At 42.0% G+C, this 17,064-nt stretch overlaps 1 protein-coding gene and 1 long non-coding RNA gene across 4 annotated transcripts in view; one reads left to right on the top strand and one right to left on the bottom strand.

Annotated features, from left to right (window-relative positions):
• LOC128877145 (protein GDAP2 homolog) overlaps positions 1-17,064 on the bottom strand; it is a 33,291-nt gene that overhangs the window by 9,169 nt on the left and 7,058 nt on the right. For 2 of the 3 annotated variants that reach the window (XM_054124198.1, XM_054124201.1), the window contains exons 2-8: positions 8,150-8,338; positions 7,939-8,081; positions 7,749-7,881; positions 7,567-7,676; positions 7,240-7,479; positions 6,982-7,150; positions 224-377 (exon numbers count right to left, since the gene is read on the bottom strand). In XM_054124198.1, coding sequence (XP_053980173.1) covers positions 224-377; positions 6,982-7,150; positions 7,240-7,479; positions 7,567-7,676; positions 7,749-7,881; positions 7,939-8,081; positions 8,150-8,334 — 1,134 coding nt within the window. In that variant the 5' untranslated portion in view covers positions 8,335-8,338. Of the gene's footprint in view, positions 1-223; positions 378-6,981; positions 7,151-7,239; positions 7,480-7,566; positions 7,677-7,748; positions 7,882-7,938; positions 8,082-8,149; positions 8,339-8,463; positions 8,596-17,064 lie in introns of those variants that run through there. The other variant, XM_054124200.1, reaches the window with a different exon arrangement.
• LOC128877148 (uncharacterized) lies at positions 2,326-12,972 on the top strand. Its single transcript, XR_008457198.1, has 3 exons — positions 2,326-5,350; positions 6,166-6,239; positions 12,017-12,972. It is a non-coding gene; the product is annotated as an uncharacterized LOC128877148 (long non-coding RNA).

Below are 17,064 nucleotides of genomic sequence, written 5' to 3' on the forward strand. Positions count from 1 at the left end.
AAGACGCGAGTACGCTCGCGTAATCCACAACACGTGTATCGATTTCAAACAAGCAACGGGCAAATTTCTTCGAATCTTCAACATCCTCTTCTCAAGCCTTAGTTTTGCAAACCGTCTATTTCGAGATACGTTGTATACCAAACTGTTCGACAAACGTGCTTCAATTGTAATCTAAACAGACGTCGAAGTTTGGTTTCGAGAGATGCATAAATTTGAATCTTACCTTGTCCAAATTGATTTTAGTGGCGGGAAACCATTTGCCAACGAACACGACCACTGGCCGGCCTTGACGATCGACACCACTTTGATAGAGGCAACCGATCCCTGACACCTCGGATAGGTCCTCTGTCTTTGCTCTCCTCAGGAGCCTTTCGTACCTGAAACACGTGAATCACGAAAACCTCGATGAATCATGCTGTTCGCCGATTTATTGTCGCCTATTCGCTAGCAGATAGCATATCTCTGTACAATTATCCACACTCTTGCTTAGGCATATTTACCTATTTATTTTTATTTTCGTTTGTTTGCGACTTGATTCGTCATATTGGAAACGCAAAAGAAAAAGCCCTGTATATTTTCATGAATTTTGTATCCATCTATTTAAACGATACGGGACAGAAATTGTGCTTGAAACTTGGGCGTGGACATCCACGAACATTCCATTTGGATAAAATCAATGAAAGGACGTCTCACGCGCGCACCATGAAAATTCTACACATCAGGGTAGAGCCGCTATTATTTAAAATCCATTCGATGTACGCTTGAGCGCGATTGATCGCTAAAGAAGCAGATTTCCCTGTTGGAACAAAGTTTCATCGGCGCTCTGATATCGACTTTCCGTCGTGTTTTTAACTTTTCCATCCGAGCAAAGTTCGTTCAAGGCCGTAACAGTGACCGCACGTGAAACTATACGCACGCGAGCATATTATTTTGCAATCAGGCCTCCGCCGATACCGTCGACACGCTCTCATCTTTGCTATTGCGATCACCTTAACGCTTAAGAAGAAAAGACTGGATATCCTAGAGATGGGCAACACTTTGCTGCATTAGGCGGTGGTCGTCTCAACCGTTAGCTCTTAATGTCGTTAATATAACAAACTTATTAATCATAGACTGGATACGCAACATATAATTTATCGTACTTAGCTTGTGGACTGACCAATTTAAAAACCGGCCCTGAAGATAAGCGGCCGATTCTTTAATTATTACTCACACTCAAGTATATTGATATCTTGTGCAGTGATAACGTGACGCATCGCGTATGTTTATGCAAGTAACGAGAAAGAAACAATGGTGTGAGAAGAGAGAACGAGAAAGAGACATATTCGCAAACTTTTCGATGAAATCAATTTCAAAATTGATGGAATTAGTGGATACAAAGACCTCGGTATGTAGAAATGGGCAGAAATGTCACGCAGGTAAAAGATAAATAAATGTTTATGTTACTCGTTAAACAGTCGATAAAGTTTCGCTCATCTTTGCTCCAAAGTTCGTGAAAACAAAACAGTATTAGAGTTGCAAAGTAGTTTGGAACGCGGTGGAAATTTTTCATGGTGCACGGTCGAGTAACTCCACCGGAAAATAGTCGACGATGATTGCTCGAATATTCGACTCCAGAAAGTATTCGATTCACGTCTCGGGTTGGTGTATTTGTCGACGATTATCTCCTATCAATTTGTCAACATTTTTCTTCGACATGACAGATCACGTGGGCGGTCGTGAATTTGCGTACGAAATACATTTTAGTGTGTACATTTTTAGACATCCGATTCAAAAGAAAAAATAAAACTCAAGCTGCAGAGAATTACAATTACTTCGTCAGCTTAACCCCAAAGAGTCAATTCGAATATTTCAACGCGCACCGGGTGTAAGCGCAAAGTGACATCGATCAGCGAAAAAGCACCGACGAGCATGCCGGCTGAACAGAGTAGCGTTTCCGACGTTGACAATAAATTGCTCGAAAAATCCGTTTCTTGGACCAACTCCATATCAGGACCACCAAAGCGAAGGACGTAAAACAAAACTGGGCGTTGTACCAAAAAGTAACGTTCCCGCGTATCGAGAAGCGCTTAAAGATCAAGAACCTTATGCCTAGCCGTTCCCTATGCGAGGATCACAAGGTCCTCGAGATTTCCTGCATCGAAACGAAATCTAGAAGAGAAAGCGTCGGATGCCGAACATTTACGTAATGCGGGAGGATCAGAACAGACACTAGATCCAAAGGACGAGACAGGACGAGCGAACGAACCGAACGCGAAACAGTATTGATATACGCACCGGTCCTCGTCTTCGATGACGTCCACCATGTCGATCATGACCATTCTGACGGTGTGCAACTTCCGGTTGCGAAAACGAACTCCGCGGACCGCTGGAGTGTAATCTCTTCGGAACGAAACTAAGACTCTCTGCTTTTACTTGTTCCTTCGATCGAGCGAGTAGTCCTCGCAAGTGACATCACAGTCTATACACCCAGCGAGATGTACTCGATGACAGGAATTCAGGGGGCGACTGTTCGTTCACACGATGGGAAGATTTTGAATTCACGAGGTTGAGAAATTCGTTTTCGACGCACCACGAATCGCTAAGGACGGGAACGCACGTATCTCGACTGGAAGACGAACAACGGTCCGTCGCGACGAGCATTCGCGAGCAACCGCAACACACTGAGCCGCTTGAGCGAGGAAGACGAGGCTATGAGGCGCGGACAAACGACGTCGGGACGACGCCGCGTCTTCGTCGGCTTCGTGGGCGCGCGCCTCCGCTCTGGCTGCGTCACGGCGCCTGCTCGCTCAGGGTACTACGTGTTCGATGAGTAAAAACCCATCCGGGAAGGGGTAGGGAGCAGGGGCGCGATTTGCAGGCCGGTTATTACGTACGATTCTCTAGGCGTCGAGTAATTGCGGGAAGAGAATATCGTTCGGTCGCCGTAAAAGGATCGATAGAGGGTGCCGAGTCACGACGACCACGTGAAATTTTCGCCATGAAATTACGAGGATCGATACTGGAAAACGGGGTGCGCGTTGCACCCTGAAATATATGTTTACTTTCGTGAGTTTCGTTGAAATATTTTCAAGCTTCCTTCTAATCAAGCCTGGAGAACACCCTTCCGGTTCGCGATTTCGAAAAACGACCGAAACTGACCTGCGTAGCCAGGTTTATTTTTCTTCTAGGCGAATACCATACACAATAGTAATTGCATCCGATATGGAAAACTGCAAGATCTCGATACACAAGTGACAAATTCTGCGATCATGTAAATTACCTTTTTATACAGCAATCGTTTCATATCGACTTCCGAGCTTCAATCGAAGAATCAATGTATAATGCATAATACTTTTTTTTTTTATGAAGAAAAATGCGTTCTTAAAGTGGGAAGTACGTGGGTTGTACTTATGCAAATTTTGAAAAAGTTGTTATCGGCAATGCTTGAGCAAAAAGTTTATGCAGAAACGTTAGTGTTGCGGTATTCTAGCTTGGAGGACTTATTTCTCTCTCTTTTTAAGAAGGCTGACTAAATCGAATCGATTAAAAAATCAATTCAAGCTGAACACACGGACTATTTAATTACACGTGTACTAAATGTGTGCAAGGACATAATGGAGGCACAAGAGCGTAACTAAGAACCTGCGTAATTAGAAACCGCGTAACTCGAGGACTCGTTATGCATTTCTAACTCGGAATTCTCTGAATCGTTGTCGGACTGCGTGGTACACATTTCATGCAAGAATATTCAGAAATGTGGCTATTTTTAAACCGAGCCACGCGTTTAATTTCACGGCGTTGACTAATCACGGAAACATTGTTTCTATATCCGCGAAAGGATAGATAAGTATATTTTGATTTTGTCGAATCACAATACGAAAATGTACAATCGAATACGAGAATAATTTAGGAATACCTATCACTCGGTAACTAATCGATACACAACTACTAACTCGAATGACATATAGCAATGTCACGACAGAAATGTCGTCTAGATATTTAAAGAGAATCGATGCGAGATTAGGTAATCTTTTGGTAAAGTTTAGAGTTCTGGCTGGATGATGTGTTCCAGTTTCACGTGGAATGTATTGTTTCGATAGCTTCATACTAAATTCTGTCACGCTTTCTCAATTCTGTGTCAGTTCGTTTTGTTCTATTGTCGTACCAACGTGACTACCAGTCAATTGTCGTCGACGATTATTATTCTGCGTTATCACGATGCCATCGAAACCACGCAATTCTGACTACCAAGAAACGTTCAAAGATACTGGAATTTATACGTTGTTACTGTTTTACTAATCGATTTGCTTTTTTTTATTATCACGAGGTCAAGCTACTGTTTTCCCGTATTTATTATCGATGTAATGGAATAGAAAGAGGGTTTTAAACAAATATCAACGTACGTACTGTTCGAAGTGCTTTGTGTCGGAAACGATAAAGTAGGTATGAAGCGATAAAAATAGTAATTTTCAGAATCGTTACTTTAATCGCGAGCACGCGTCAAACCTCGAACGTCATGTGTTCCATCGTATCCATGATTTCACAACCGTGGCCTTCATTAGAGCGGATTCAAGGCACTCCTTTGACGAAATAACTAACTTTGAACAGTAGTTCGTTGAAATCGTGAATTTAAGACGCGCCTCGAGTCCACTCCGAAACGAAATGGCTTTCTAATGTTTATTGATGAACACGTTTAGTGTTTCTATCGCGGTATCGTAAAGGTCGATGTCTCGGAATATGTAGAATTGTTCGAATCGACCCCGTGTAATTGCCTAGCGTCCACTTTTAGCGCGAAATATATATGAGGAAACTCGTGGTTAAACGGCGCCAGATGCTTCCGTCATCAGCAGATGTCAAAACTAATGTTTACTGGAACTTTTGCGTGAAACAAACGACGAACATCCGGTGCGAGCGACGTACGAACATTTTGAAAAACGGCTCGTTGCAAGTGGAAATCACAGCCATTTGTCCTGTGGGCGTATCGTTTCTCTCTAGGTTGAACAAACAAACCAATCATAGAAACTGTTCCTTAAATTTCGCTCTGACTTCATCGCTATAAAACGCTTCGGCGTAGAAAATCTTCGATAAACCACGCGCTTATCATCTCTAACATGACAAGTCACGATTAACGCGTACGCTTTCGTACATTTGGCACCCGAGAAGTTCTGAACCGGGTTCAGCGAAATATTATTGTGAAGTGCTTTACTATCATTGATAGAATCTATTTTGTTATGAGACATTGGGTCGTTATAGTTTATTTTTGTTCGCGTTGCGCTATTTTCGAGACATGTAGACGAGCCACGAGCGTCGAAAGGTTACGAGGTCATTTCGATCGATGACATTACAGATGAGGTCTCCCTATATAAAGGTGAGCAATAGATTATCTGATTCATAGAAGAATTATGTAAATGAAATTCTGTTAAAGAAAAGAAATATAAAATACATAATGTCCAAAGCAATAATAGCGTTTGAATATGTGCGCAATTCACGTATTAAGCATTACGACGACGTTTGAACGGTTTATTGCGATGCACTTCGAGTTACAAACAGACCTATTACAAGGAAAAACGTGGCCATCATAAAATACTCGTAAGGAAAATAGTTTTTTATATCTTTTTCCACGAATCCTTGAGATTTACGTTAATGAATTCGATTAGTTTAGGAAGTAACACCTAAATTCTTGAGAACATATCAAGTTCCCTAAATTCATCGAATTCCTGACACACATCTCAGGAATTTGTTGGAAAAACATTGTAATATTTATTTCCTCGTCGGCATTCTACAATGATCGCGTTATTGTTTGCGTAGGATGTGTTTTTATATTCTGGGGAAGATCATGATAAACGCGATGGATTCAAAATGGAATACGACTACAGCGCTACGTCCCATGGGAGTCGGTATGTTTACGAACTGATGTACCGACACTGAACATTTGCGGTCACGTAGCGCCCTCTGCGTTTAAGAGAGGTGACTCGAGCAGCCAGGTTTGACACAACCACCGAACCGAGCAGTTACGAAATCCAGAAACGTGTCTTGCGTTGTTGTATTAACGATAATATCGATCCAAGTTTAGCAACATTTACACATTTTACACTAACAAGTTACTTGGAATTTGCTTAATCATAACACAGCTATATTTGCTTCAATGCGTATACTTTAAGTTTCTCGTTTTTTCTGTTACAGGTCGCCGATTGAAATTTGTGTCCCGCCAGCACCGCCATGAAAGTTGACGACCAATTCGAATGAAGTTTCAGAAGGTTAAGTATCTTTCAACTTGAATATTTATACAAATCGAGTCGCGTATCAAGAGACGATTCATTCATTAATCGTACAAGTATTTCTACCGCACGAGTCGTCGAACATATTTTTCCATTGATGCTAGTTTTATTCTATATCCCGTTTAAGCTCGATCTCGTTCGAGTTCAGAAGTATCAAGGCATAGTATTAATAAATTTCATTCCTGTCTTTAACCGACTTCGAAAAGGAGGAGGTTACTCAATTCGACATGTATACTTCTTTTTTCACTGTTTAACCGATACACATTACATGTATCATGAAATTAGTAAGCCAGTACAATCGTACAAGTATTTCTACCTCACAAGTCGTGGAACATATTTTTCCATTGGTGCTAGTTTTATTCTATATCTCGAGTAAGCTCGATTTCGTTCGAGTTCAGAAGTATCAGGGCATAGTATTAATAAATTTCATTCCTGTTTTCACTGTTTAACGATACACGTTACATGTATCATGAAATTAGTAAGCCAGCGTGTCCTTCGTGGACAAAACAGCGCGTAGATCCCGATATAGACGTTTGGATACAAAAATAGCATCGTTCGTGATTGAATAGATAGAAATAGCGGTATGACGTACAAGAACGATGACGATTTCGAAAGAACTGGCATTGATCGCATTGTATGAATGAATGTTCGTGTATTTCACGAATCGTTCGTTTAAGATTAGAATTTAATGGAAGCAGAAAAAATAAAATTAGAATAGTACCTTTCTTTCTGCTGCATTTGTTTCAACATGATATCCGCCAGAGGATCGGCGGGGGGCCTTTCCCCTAGTAATCTTTGTCGGTCGAGGTCACCCTGCATCTGTGCGAACGCGTGTTCGCCGATATTCACAGATGTTTCTAATTGAGTGGATAGTTCTACGCTTTCGTCACCTGAAAAATTGTGGAAACATACAGTTACGTAGATTTCTCTTTGCAACAGAAAAAGACATTAACTCCGGTTTATATACCGGTATAATTACCGTGTAAAGCATGTTGAGGATTGTCGATGATTCTAATTTGTCGGTCGGGAAGCAGAGGTTCCCCATCCATTCCACCAATGTCGTTTGGCAACTGCCAACAAGCATTATCTTGCTCTGCTAAATTCCTAGGGAAATAAAGGGGAAGTAAAACTTCGTAAATTCCAAGATCGCACGGCTCGAGAACAAATACGATGCATGTAATCGAATCGCCATATTGCTCCAAGAATCTTCTTATCGTTCCTATAAAGCAGAGTATCGAAAGTTATTGTTGAATATACGTGAAGAAAATTTGAAACCTAATATCAATTTAGAATGGTTAATACTTACTGAGAGCAATATGTGCACCTGCATCAGGAGGATAATTTCTGCGTACGGAATTAATTACCGGCAACGCGATCGTACGTAATCCAAGTTCTCTTGCTTTTTGTAAAACATTTCTGTAACATACGATGGGGCAACGTATTTAATAGTGTTCATGTAAACAATGCATACTTTGATAAAGAATTTACCTGTAGCAACAATGCAATGTATTTTGGGCTGCTGTTTGGTACTTTACATTGTATACAGGTCCCACAGTGTGGATAATAAAACGTGCAGGTAGTCCATGTCCTTGGGTCAGTCTTATCTCACCAGTTTTGCATTCTGCAAATTAATAGTAGGATAAAGTAAATATACATACTAGGTCCAATCTTAGCTCACCTTTTACTTCATTAAATATTTCCATGTTAAGGGCTGAGCCAGCCCTAGCAAATATTCTTTGGCACATGGGACCATTGTCATCCATAGTTTCATTGGTAGAATTCACTACGGCATCCACTTGTAAAACAGAAATATCGTCGGTCCTGAAACAAAATGCTGTTATAAGACTTTGTAGAGCAATGGAATATAACGTTAACTACTTTATTTTTACCATAACGCAAGTTTGTTGTTAAGTGCCGGTTGGCACGGAAAGGGACTTATGGTATGATGCGATGGTTCTCCAATGGAATTGGAGTAATCTGTAAATCTGTGCTGAATGGGATAATCGGACCATCTTTTCAATGCGCCCGTCTCCACCACGTCCGGCGTGACACCCAAAGGTTCCATGAGCCTCATTCAGCTGTAACAAAAGTTGCATGTAATTCGTAATTCGGTAATCATTATCAAGGATGTTTTCCAAAATTCTTTATTTACAAACTGAACTATCTGCCCTGCTCCGAAAATTCTAACCTCAAAAAATCTAACCTTTAATATTATTTTAAGCAAGCTTCTCATGAGTCTCTCAACGTATTCAGAAAAACTTTTTACTTTGTTTTCTTATTATCCTGCTACCAAATCAGTTCGTGAATGGCAAATTAATTCTTTCATTCTCTCACGCGATATATTACAATGACAGCTCGCGCGCAGGCGCAGAGCGGCGTGAAAGAGCCGCGAACTTTAAACTGTATCGAGAGTGCCACGTGTTCTGCCATTCCGACAAAACAGCCGTAGATACGCGTGCGTCGTACATTCGAAATTAGACGACACGAGGAAATCGTGATAGCGATACACGTAAGAAGACAGGGTTCGCGAATTTTTAGTATATCGTAACCATAAAACGATAAAAGAGACCAAGGTGAGCGAAACTGCTGCGAGGGCCGGGGACGACACAGTCGCTGACGCGAGCTATCTCCGATATCGCGAAAACCTAAAAATAAACAATTCTATCGATGAAAATCTGGGGCGCACCCCGGGCTAACGTGAAACCTTCCGTCCAAGGACGTAACCCCGATATCGGGAGTTTCGAAAAACAACGTAATTCATTGAAGATCGCGTCGTTCTGCGCGCGTGCAGTCACGTGCCGCGCGTTAACGTTCGCTTGTGTGCGAATCACATGCAAAGGACTTGCGTCAGTGTCGTGTAGAATGTAGGCTTCCCTAATGGCAAGGAGACAGAGCTTGGCGCCGTCTGTCCTGCCTCGAAACTTATGTCCTGGCAACCCCATAAAGACGAGGATCGTCGACCCCCACGCGTTAGTAGGTCCCTGCAATCCTTTTAAACGGCGAATCTATTCAACCACCTGAGGTTTCAGGCGTCGGTATTGGCAGCCGAGGGGGGATTACGTCGATCCATTTGTCGGTTGTTCGCGATAAAACCGACAACGCTTCGGGAGCCGTCAATTTTTTTCTGAAATGCCGTTCGAACATCGATTTTACGCGAACAAAAACGACGATACGAACGGTCCCCACCAAATCGAGCGTTTATTTAAACTTTTTTCCATTACGTTTGAGATCTCTTCTCTTGAACTTTGGGCCACGAACGTTTATGTAATAGATGCGAAAAACAGGCCTAAGAAAATAGAGATACCGGGAAACGAAGACACAAACGACTGCTAGGCAAACCTGTTATTTCAGTAGACAAACTTACATCTACAAAAATGCGGAAAATTACAGTAATAGCAATAAACTAGCGCGGTCTTCGGACCGTAGGCCTCGAAAAATGTGGCACAGAATACTCATCGATCGTATAAATGAATTATAATGTTTACCCAACAAAGTCCTTACTACAGTCGCGTGTGAGGATCGCATCCGGAGTAATCGATTTTGAAAGGAAATATTGCCTGCGAAGAACTTAAGTGTCGTATCGCGTCAGGGTCACATGTTCAGTGTATTCGCAAAATCTTGTATCGCTCAACGGCACGACTCGGTTACAAAATTCTATAGTAGAAGGTTCACTTAAGAGAACGAAGTTGGTTTTCTTCTATTATTCGAAATAGCAAAGGTAGTATGCCCGTTTCTACAGAGCTATTTTTATAATTAAAATAACTTTATACAATCGCACTACCGCAGAACAATTTCAAGCTTCGTTCATCTCAAAAGGGCAATGTTTTGGTCTATTCCAAGCACAAAGCTGAAAGCGGTCAATTTAATCGACTGTAAAGGGCCCATATCTCCACTTTCGACAAAACTGTCCTTGAAGTTGAACTCGAAATCTTGCGCCTCGGCTATAGCCTCGAACACGAGAGCGATCTTCGAACGGTCTACATACCTTTACAAACTCTGAACCTATCAATCACGATAGAACAGAAGTTCTGGGAGAAATTGCACTTCTCGCGAGCGCTCCGCGACCAACTTTGAGCGCTGTTTCTTTCGTTTTTCCATTTTTCATGATTCGACGCAGTATCGAACGATCGTCCTGAACAAACTATCAAACTAGAGTCGCGTTAGGCTGTCTAGAAAAGTTCTCGTTTCGTTCGGAAACTCGCCATCGAAGATCCGTCGTGTCGTTTTCTGAAACCTATTTTTACGCGTTTCGCGGAACAAACCTTGACCAAAGTTAGTCTTAGGACTTACTATGCTATCGTAGCATACGGATGCAACATGGAACAAAATTCGCAAACGTTTTCCTTGTATACATACCGCACTCCTTGGAGGCTAAACAGACTTTGGACATTCTCCTGATTACCCCTTAAAGCGCAAATGCACAGCAAAACGAGATAAATCGGATAGGAAGGATTAGCACGTCGCCACTATACTCTTCTCCTCGACGCGTTCGTTTTCGTAATTGTCACTGTTTCGAGTGGACCAAGGAAGAATCGGCCACGAAAACTGTCACAGGCCCGGGCTACACAGCTACTGAAACGAAGCCGACTCTCATTTCCCACGTCGACGAAACCGAGCTTTCCGACGGGAGCTTTGTTTCATCTGCTCACCCGTCCAGAACCCCAGCCGCCTTTCTATTAAACAACAAACGACCTGACACACGGCTCACCGGTCAATCGATGTTCCACATTCGAGCAAGGTGAACATTTGCGAGGTAACTTCGTGTCCCGTTTCCCCTCTCCAAACGCGGGTCTTCCGAGCGAATACTCCTTCACAGGGAGAAAACCGAATTCCACCCCGCGGACAAAGAGACTGGAATCATCGTCGTCGTGTATTCGCGTACCATTTCACGATATTTTTCTCGGGAAAACAACGCGTAACTGAACTCTGCGCTTTTCAATATTCTTTAGGACGTGGAACTCCAGTTGGAAGTAGAAATACAATCTTTCTTAGTTCCTTAGTCTCCTTTCGGAGGCCTCGAAGCATCTTTGTTCGAGGCTTTCCACTTGGTTCTCGATATCATGAAACACGAAAATAAACGAATCGCCTCGAGAATGCGCGTTTACGCAGGCCTTCGTTAATCACGATGGGCATAGTTGTCTCATTCATATTCCTCGTTGGACAAACATTAAACGAGCCGTTACTCGCATGCATCTGCGCTCACAAATACTTGGACGGGTCTTCATCGCACTAACAATTTCCTCGAAATGTATAAATTGCCATTGGCGATACGCCGAGATTCGCTATTTACCGCGCATCCGATTTCAGCGGAAAATTAAGATTCTTCTATCCTATCCACGCGTCTGTTTACAGCGTAGTTTACTGTCTCCATCGTACGTCGTGGTTAGATGAAATAAAGGGCATCGGTGATCGATGTTACAAGGGTAGTTTAACCCTTCATCGCTGCAAGTACACGTCAATGAACAAACGTTGTAATATAACGCAGTACTTTATAACTTTGATTGCATGTTAATGTGTACGTTCTCCACCACACGAGAAATCACGACGTTCGACGTTGTTACTTTTTCAACATTATAAGGGAAACATACACGTAAAGATAGTATAGCAAAAGTCGCAATGCGAAGTTCTAAACAACGGCTATCGTGAATCATTAATATACTGTGCGAAGTGAAGAATGTTGTAAAAGAAAAATACATAGGCATCGATGGCTCGCATGTTCATACGGCTAATGGAATCAAATATTTTGTTTGTTACAGGAGACGATGAACGATCGTCGACCATGTTTGCTCGAAAGACGGCCCCTCGCCTTTCAAGGAAGATAAATCTTTGAAAACTTTACGAGTCGTTTTTGCGACTGAAGATTCCAGGAGACACTTGGATTGGTACGCTCATAATTTGTATACTTTGCAAAAGATGGAGTTTCCATTCTACGATTAGAGAGTCTCTCGAGATCTCCATGCGTCCGTTTGCATAACCCAATTGGTTACGACACGTTGTCTGAGAAGCCATGTCTGATATACTGTTCATTTGTAAGAAAGTGGTGAATACGGGCAACGTGACCGTTGCGTATAGTTTAAAAAGCTCCTGTAAAAATGTAGATACCGCTCGAAAAGTACGTAACACTAATTTGCACCCCCTACTCAAATTAGTCCAAACTAAATTCCTGTTGAAAGCTAACTCCGCAGGAAAATCACTATAAATGCAAGGATGACGACGTGGTTTTCCTAATATAGTAAATATAAATTATAAATGCAAATTTGGTCATTTAAAGATCTCGTTAAAGGGAAGAAAAAATTATCTTTAAACGTTTGCATGGAAATTAACTGCTCGAAGATATCAGCGTTGTAATTAGACCACCAGTCTTCATACGATTCTACGTATAATTTTTTATACGATTAAAGCATACCACACGTAACACGCAACGCTTCTCGTAACAAGTATTCGGAATTATCGCAATTCATTTAAATGCAGGCTTGCACGTGTGGCAGGTGACGTTTACAAGCGCAACAAATCAAATAAGCAGAACTGAACATGTAAACTACGCGTAGCTTTACAATATACTGCTCATTTATATAGATTACAATATCTCTGAAATAATTAATCTCCATCCATAAGTTTAATAGATCATTTTTTATCTTCTTTAACGAGTTTTATGTAACGTTTGTACTTGTAATTCGTAGCTATCTTGTATAATATACACGAGTCACGATTTCTCTCGAAGATCGATAACACGCACACTGTGCGTCGCGTCTCATTTCAATGTCAATACGAAGAATAACAGATTGCAGAGCGACTTAACGGTTCTCATCGACTGGCAGTATGAAATCGGCTACGGGACAGCTTGAGTCGCGGTGTCGAGGAGTGATGACCCATCGGCGACCCACAACGGGGATGATCGAACGCGTTAGGTGCGGTAGAGACGAATGCACCGAGGGAAGCCTTACCGATATGCGGCGTTCTGTAACGCGGGGCTTCCAAACAAATCCTTTGTGACCGGCTTGTGGCCGTCGATGAAGCGAAAACAGCTGGCTCGGAGAAAAAAAATGAAGGGGAAAGAGGATCTCCCGATTCTGCTCCACTCGACCTATTAATTACGTTATAGAAACTTGGCCGGAATAATGTGGCAGAGTTTCTCGAACGAGATGGGAGGGAGGGGGATATTGAAAAATGGGGTTAAAACGCAAAGTTGATGATCTTTGGTCGACGGTATCGATGACTTTGCGGTCGTTGACGCGGATATCGCGTGTTTTCGCGAGCGAGAATTAAGAACTGTTGACGCGGTACCGCGTTCTTTCGCGAACAAAAGTTGAGGGCTCTTGACACGGAACCGCGTCTTTTCATTAGACGCTAAGAGCCCTGGTGGTACGTCTTTTGTCGAGGACTCGAGATCTTATCGGTCGAGTGTCCTACGTCGCCAGTTGATTATGAGCCATGATTGCTAACGTCACACAATGGGACGAGTTAGAAAAGCAAGATATGGACGAAAATTTAAATTACAAATTTTTTTCGTCCGTTCACGTCCGAGACCCTAATTGAATGTTTCGAAACAAGCATTCGTAGAATTACAGAATTTTCCCCATTACGTCGATGAAAATTTCCAAAGACGCATCGGTAAAGACCATTTGGAGAATCGACGACGATTACCAATCGTCGGGTTATCTCTTTAAGGTATGGCGTACATAGGTAGACAATAACGAGTGTTGATTCATTCCTTGTCCATTTGCACTTCGATAAGGACGAACCGCACATCTCATTCGACGTCTACGCGGTCGCGTTTTATCGATACGCGGGGGAGTATGCGAGCCTTTATTGGTCTCCGCGCGGAAATTGTTTCGAACAAAGCGCTTTTGAGTGACACTTGTGCAACTTTTACGCTATCGGGCTGCGTCACGGTTTTTATTACCAGTAATTAGTACCGAGGGAAATTTATACGGCGGAAAATCTCACGATGGCGCGCAGGACAATTTCATTGGTGGTATTAATTACCAGCGAAACGAATACACGGCTACAGAGGATACGTGGAGTTCCGTCTCTGATAAAGCGAGGTTCCAGTTCCTGGTCCATGGGGAAAATTGTTAAACAACCGTCGCTGCATAGAATTTTTCATTGCCCCGTGGCAATTAACGCAGTGACGTAAAAAGGTCGGCAGTTGTTGAACGAGCGATCTAGGTCACACTTGCCTGGAATCTTTTAAACAATTCGCGGATCCCTGGGTAATGACAGGAAAACGTAAAAAAACACTGAAAAAATCGACACGCGATAGAAATTTGAATCAAAGTCAACGATCGTTCCAACAATCTACTTCAACGATGTACAAAATAAGCGTCTAGCGTAGCGCACTGAGTAAATGGTGAGTCAGTAAATGACGCAGCGGAGTATATAATCCACGGTGTCGTGTTAATTAAACGCAAGTGCTTGGGATCGATCGTTAATAAAATATTAGTCGAATGCATGGTGTGATATCCGCGCGGACAATGTAGACGCGCCGTTTGGGACTATCGAAAGTTAAATCGGAAAACTTTGGAACTCACGAGCGCGTATTTTAGCGATTTTACGAATTCGCCACTCCAATATGCTCGTTGATTGAACGACGTCAAATTATACGAGAGCTCGAAACAATTGACGTTTATTTTGAGAAACGCGGGAATTATTCTCAATTAAGCTCCAACCCGTACACCCAGCGGTTAATTTTTACGCCGGGAATTTTTCCCTCGAAACGCAATTACAACGATGCGCTGCTGCGAATGTATTTTGCATACATTCGCGATACTTAGCGTCGCGATTATTGTTCGCATCTCGTTGTATTTAGCCAAGTTAAGAACGCACACCTATCGTAAAGTATATCCCACGAGAATCTGGCCAGATAAAAATATTGCAAATATTTACAACATCGTGTAACCCAATAAGAATTTTAGAAACGTTAACAACGTCTGGCGGCTTGCAATCTCAACGCGAGGATGATAATAATTCTATGTGGACATTCTTATCCACGATTTGGATAAGATACCGAGCAAACAGAAGATAAAATACACACAATGAGTTTAGCGATCGATATTACTAGCGAACCTCTCACTGACTAGATATCGAAAATCGCACGATTTATGGATACCGTTAATGATAATATTTGCTAATATAAATAATTACATCTAAGCTAAAAATGATTATGAAGATATGATTCGGTAGATTTGCAAGAGGAATTTAGTCAGTCATGTAGTACGAAGATATTTGCGAGGCAAAATGTTGGTAAACATTGTTGTCTGACGCGTCAGACAATGAACTCGCTGCCGAACGAAACAAGGTTATTACAAATATATATCAAACACGTCGTGTACGACGAGTCAGTTTCTTGGTTTTGCGACAAATCGTAGAAACTGCCTGGGAATAAAAGAGCGAGAAAAGTAGGGGATAATAGGATTACACATGGGATTCAGATAAGACTTTTGATAAGATTACCGTGGAATAATACTTGGCGCAGTGCACATTTTTACAGTCGGTTCGTCACGATACATTTTCCCCATCGCTTTGAATCGGTAGCAGAAAACATAAACTGAAATTTAAGGGATGCCCGTCTTGGGTTTCAGTTAAGAATTTATGTTCTTATTTTTTTATGGGTAAAAGGGACAAAGATTGCTTTATAATATCACCCTTGGAACCACTTGTTGCTCGAAATATAAATATAAAATGATGTAACACTAGATCAACGGTAGATTTAACAACGATGTACGTCTTCGATAACCATCCGCGGATTTGTTAATGACGAAGAAATACGTCGGCGACTGCGTATGCGTTAACGTCTACATAAATTACTTTTGACCTTTCGTCGAGACGTCCGATCGGAAAGATGGTACATAAGAATAATGATTCTTACTTCGGAAGTAGGACACACCCTGTGCAAATATTTACTCGAAGTCGCGTATCTTACGCGATTCGGAGTTTTATAAATTAATTGAAAAGAGAAAGCAGCGACCTTTTGGTCGGATATTTTTGTGAAATCCACGGTCGAGCGAGGTGTATAGCGACGATACGTTTGTGACGTAAGATTCGATATCCGTGCATAGGTCATTTAAAATGACGTTATTGTGGCGTTACGTCGTTTCGCAGACATTCAGGCGCGGATGTTCCATAGTCAACGATAGAATGCAAAATGAAGCGGAAAGACTCGGCGCTCGTCTCTCAATAATTTACGCGATTCTCTCGTACGAAACGATTTGTTACCGCCGGTTTGTCGAGTCAATTTTCAGATTTGTCGAGGATTATAAAATGGTGACGAAGCGTTGACGACGCAGTTAATCGGTCGGTGTATGATTCATTCGTCCTCGATGAGTATTAGAGAAAAAGAGTGAACGTTCAGCGTTCATCGGTCACGTTTTTCTGTGCAGCCGTTCTCTCGTTGACAATCATTTTTGGTTCATTCGCTCGCGAACCGATTAGTTACCGATAATGAATTTTATCGTGCCCTGTTAATGTTCTTTGTATCGAACAATTAGAAAAATTTATAAACAACGATGATTGCGACGACGAGCCACACAAATCGCAAGGCCTCCATCGGAACAGCAACAGTTAATTCTTCAATTTGATACGACAATGGAGCCCAGTTTACCGCGTCGCTAATCTATGTACTATTACAACGATTTTTCTGTCCGATTCCATTTCAAACACACACCGGTCGAGCAGTTCATAGTCCTTCCGCGTCAAGACACGCTTTGTTCTCATCGTCTCGCTTCTGCTACTTCTCATAGTCGCTAACCATGTATTTTGCACAATCCTCGCATTATTGCGCGCAACAGCGTTCACGCTAAGTGGA

This window comes from Hylaeus volcanicus, chromosome 5 (assembly GCF_026283585.1).
Source record: "Hylaeus volcanicus isolate JK05 chromosome 5, UHH_iyHylVolc1.0_haploid, whole genome shotgun sequence".
NCBI lineage: Eukaryota > Metazoa > Arthropoda > Insecta > Hymenoptera > Colletidae > Hylaeus > Hylaeus volcanicus.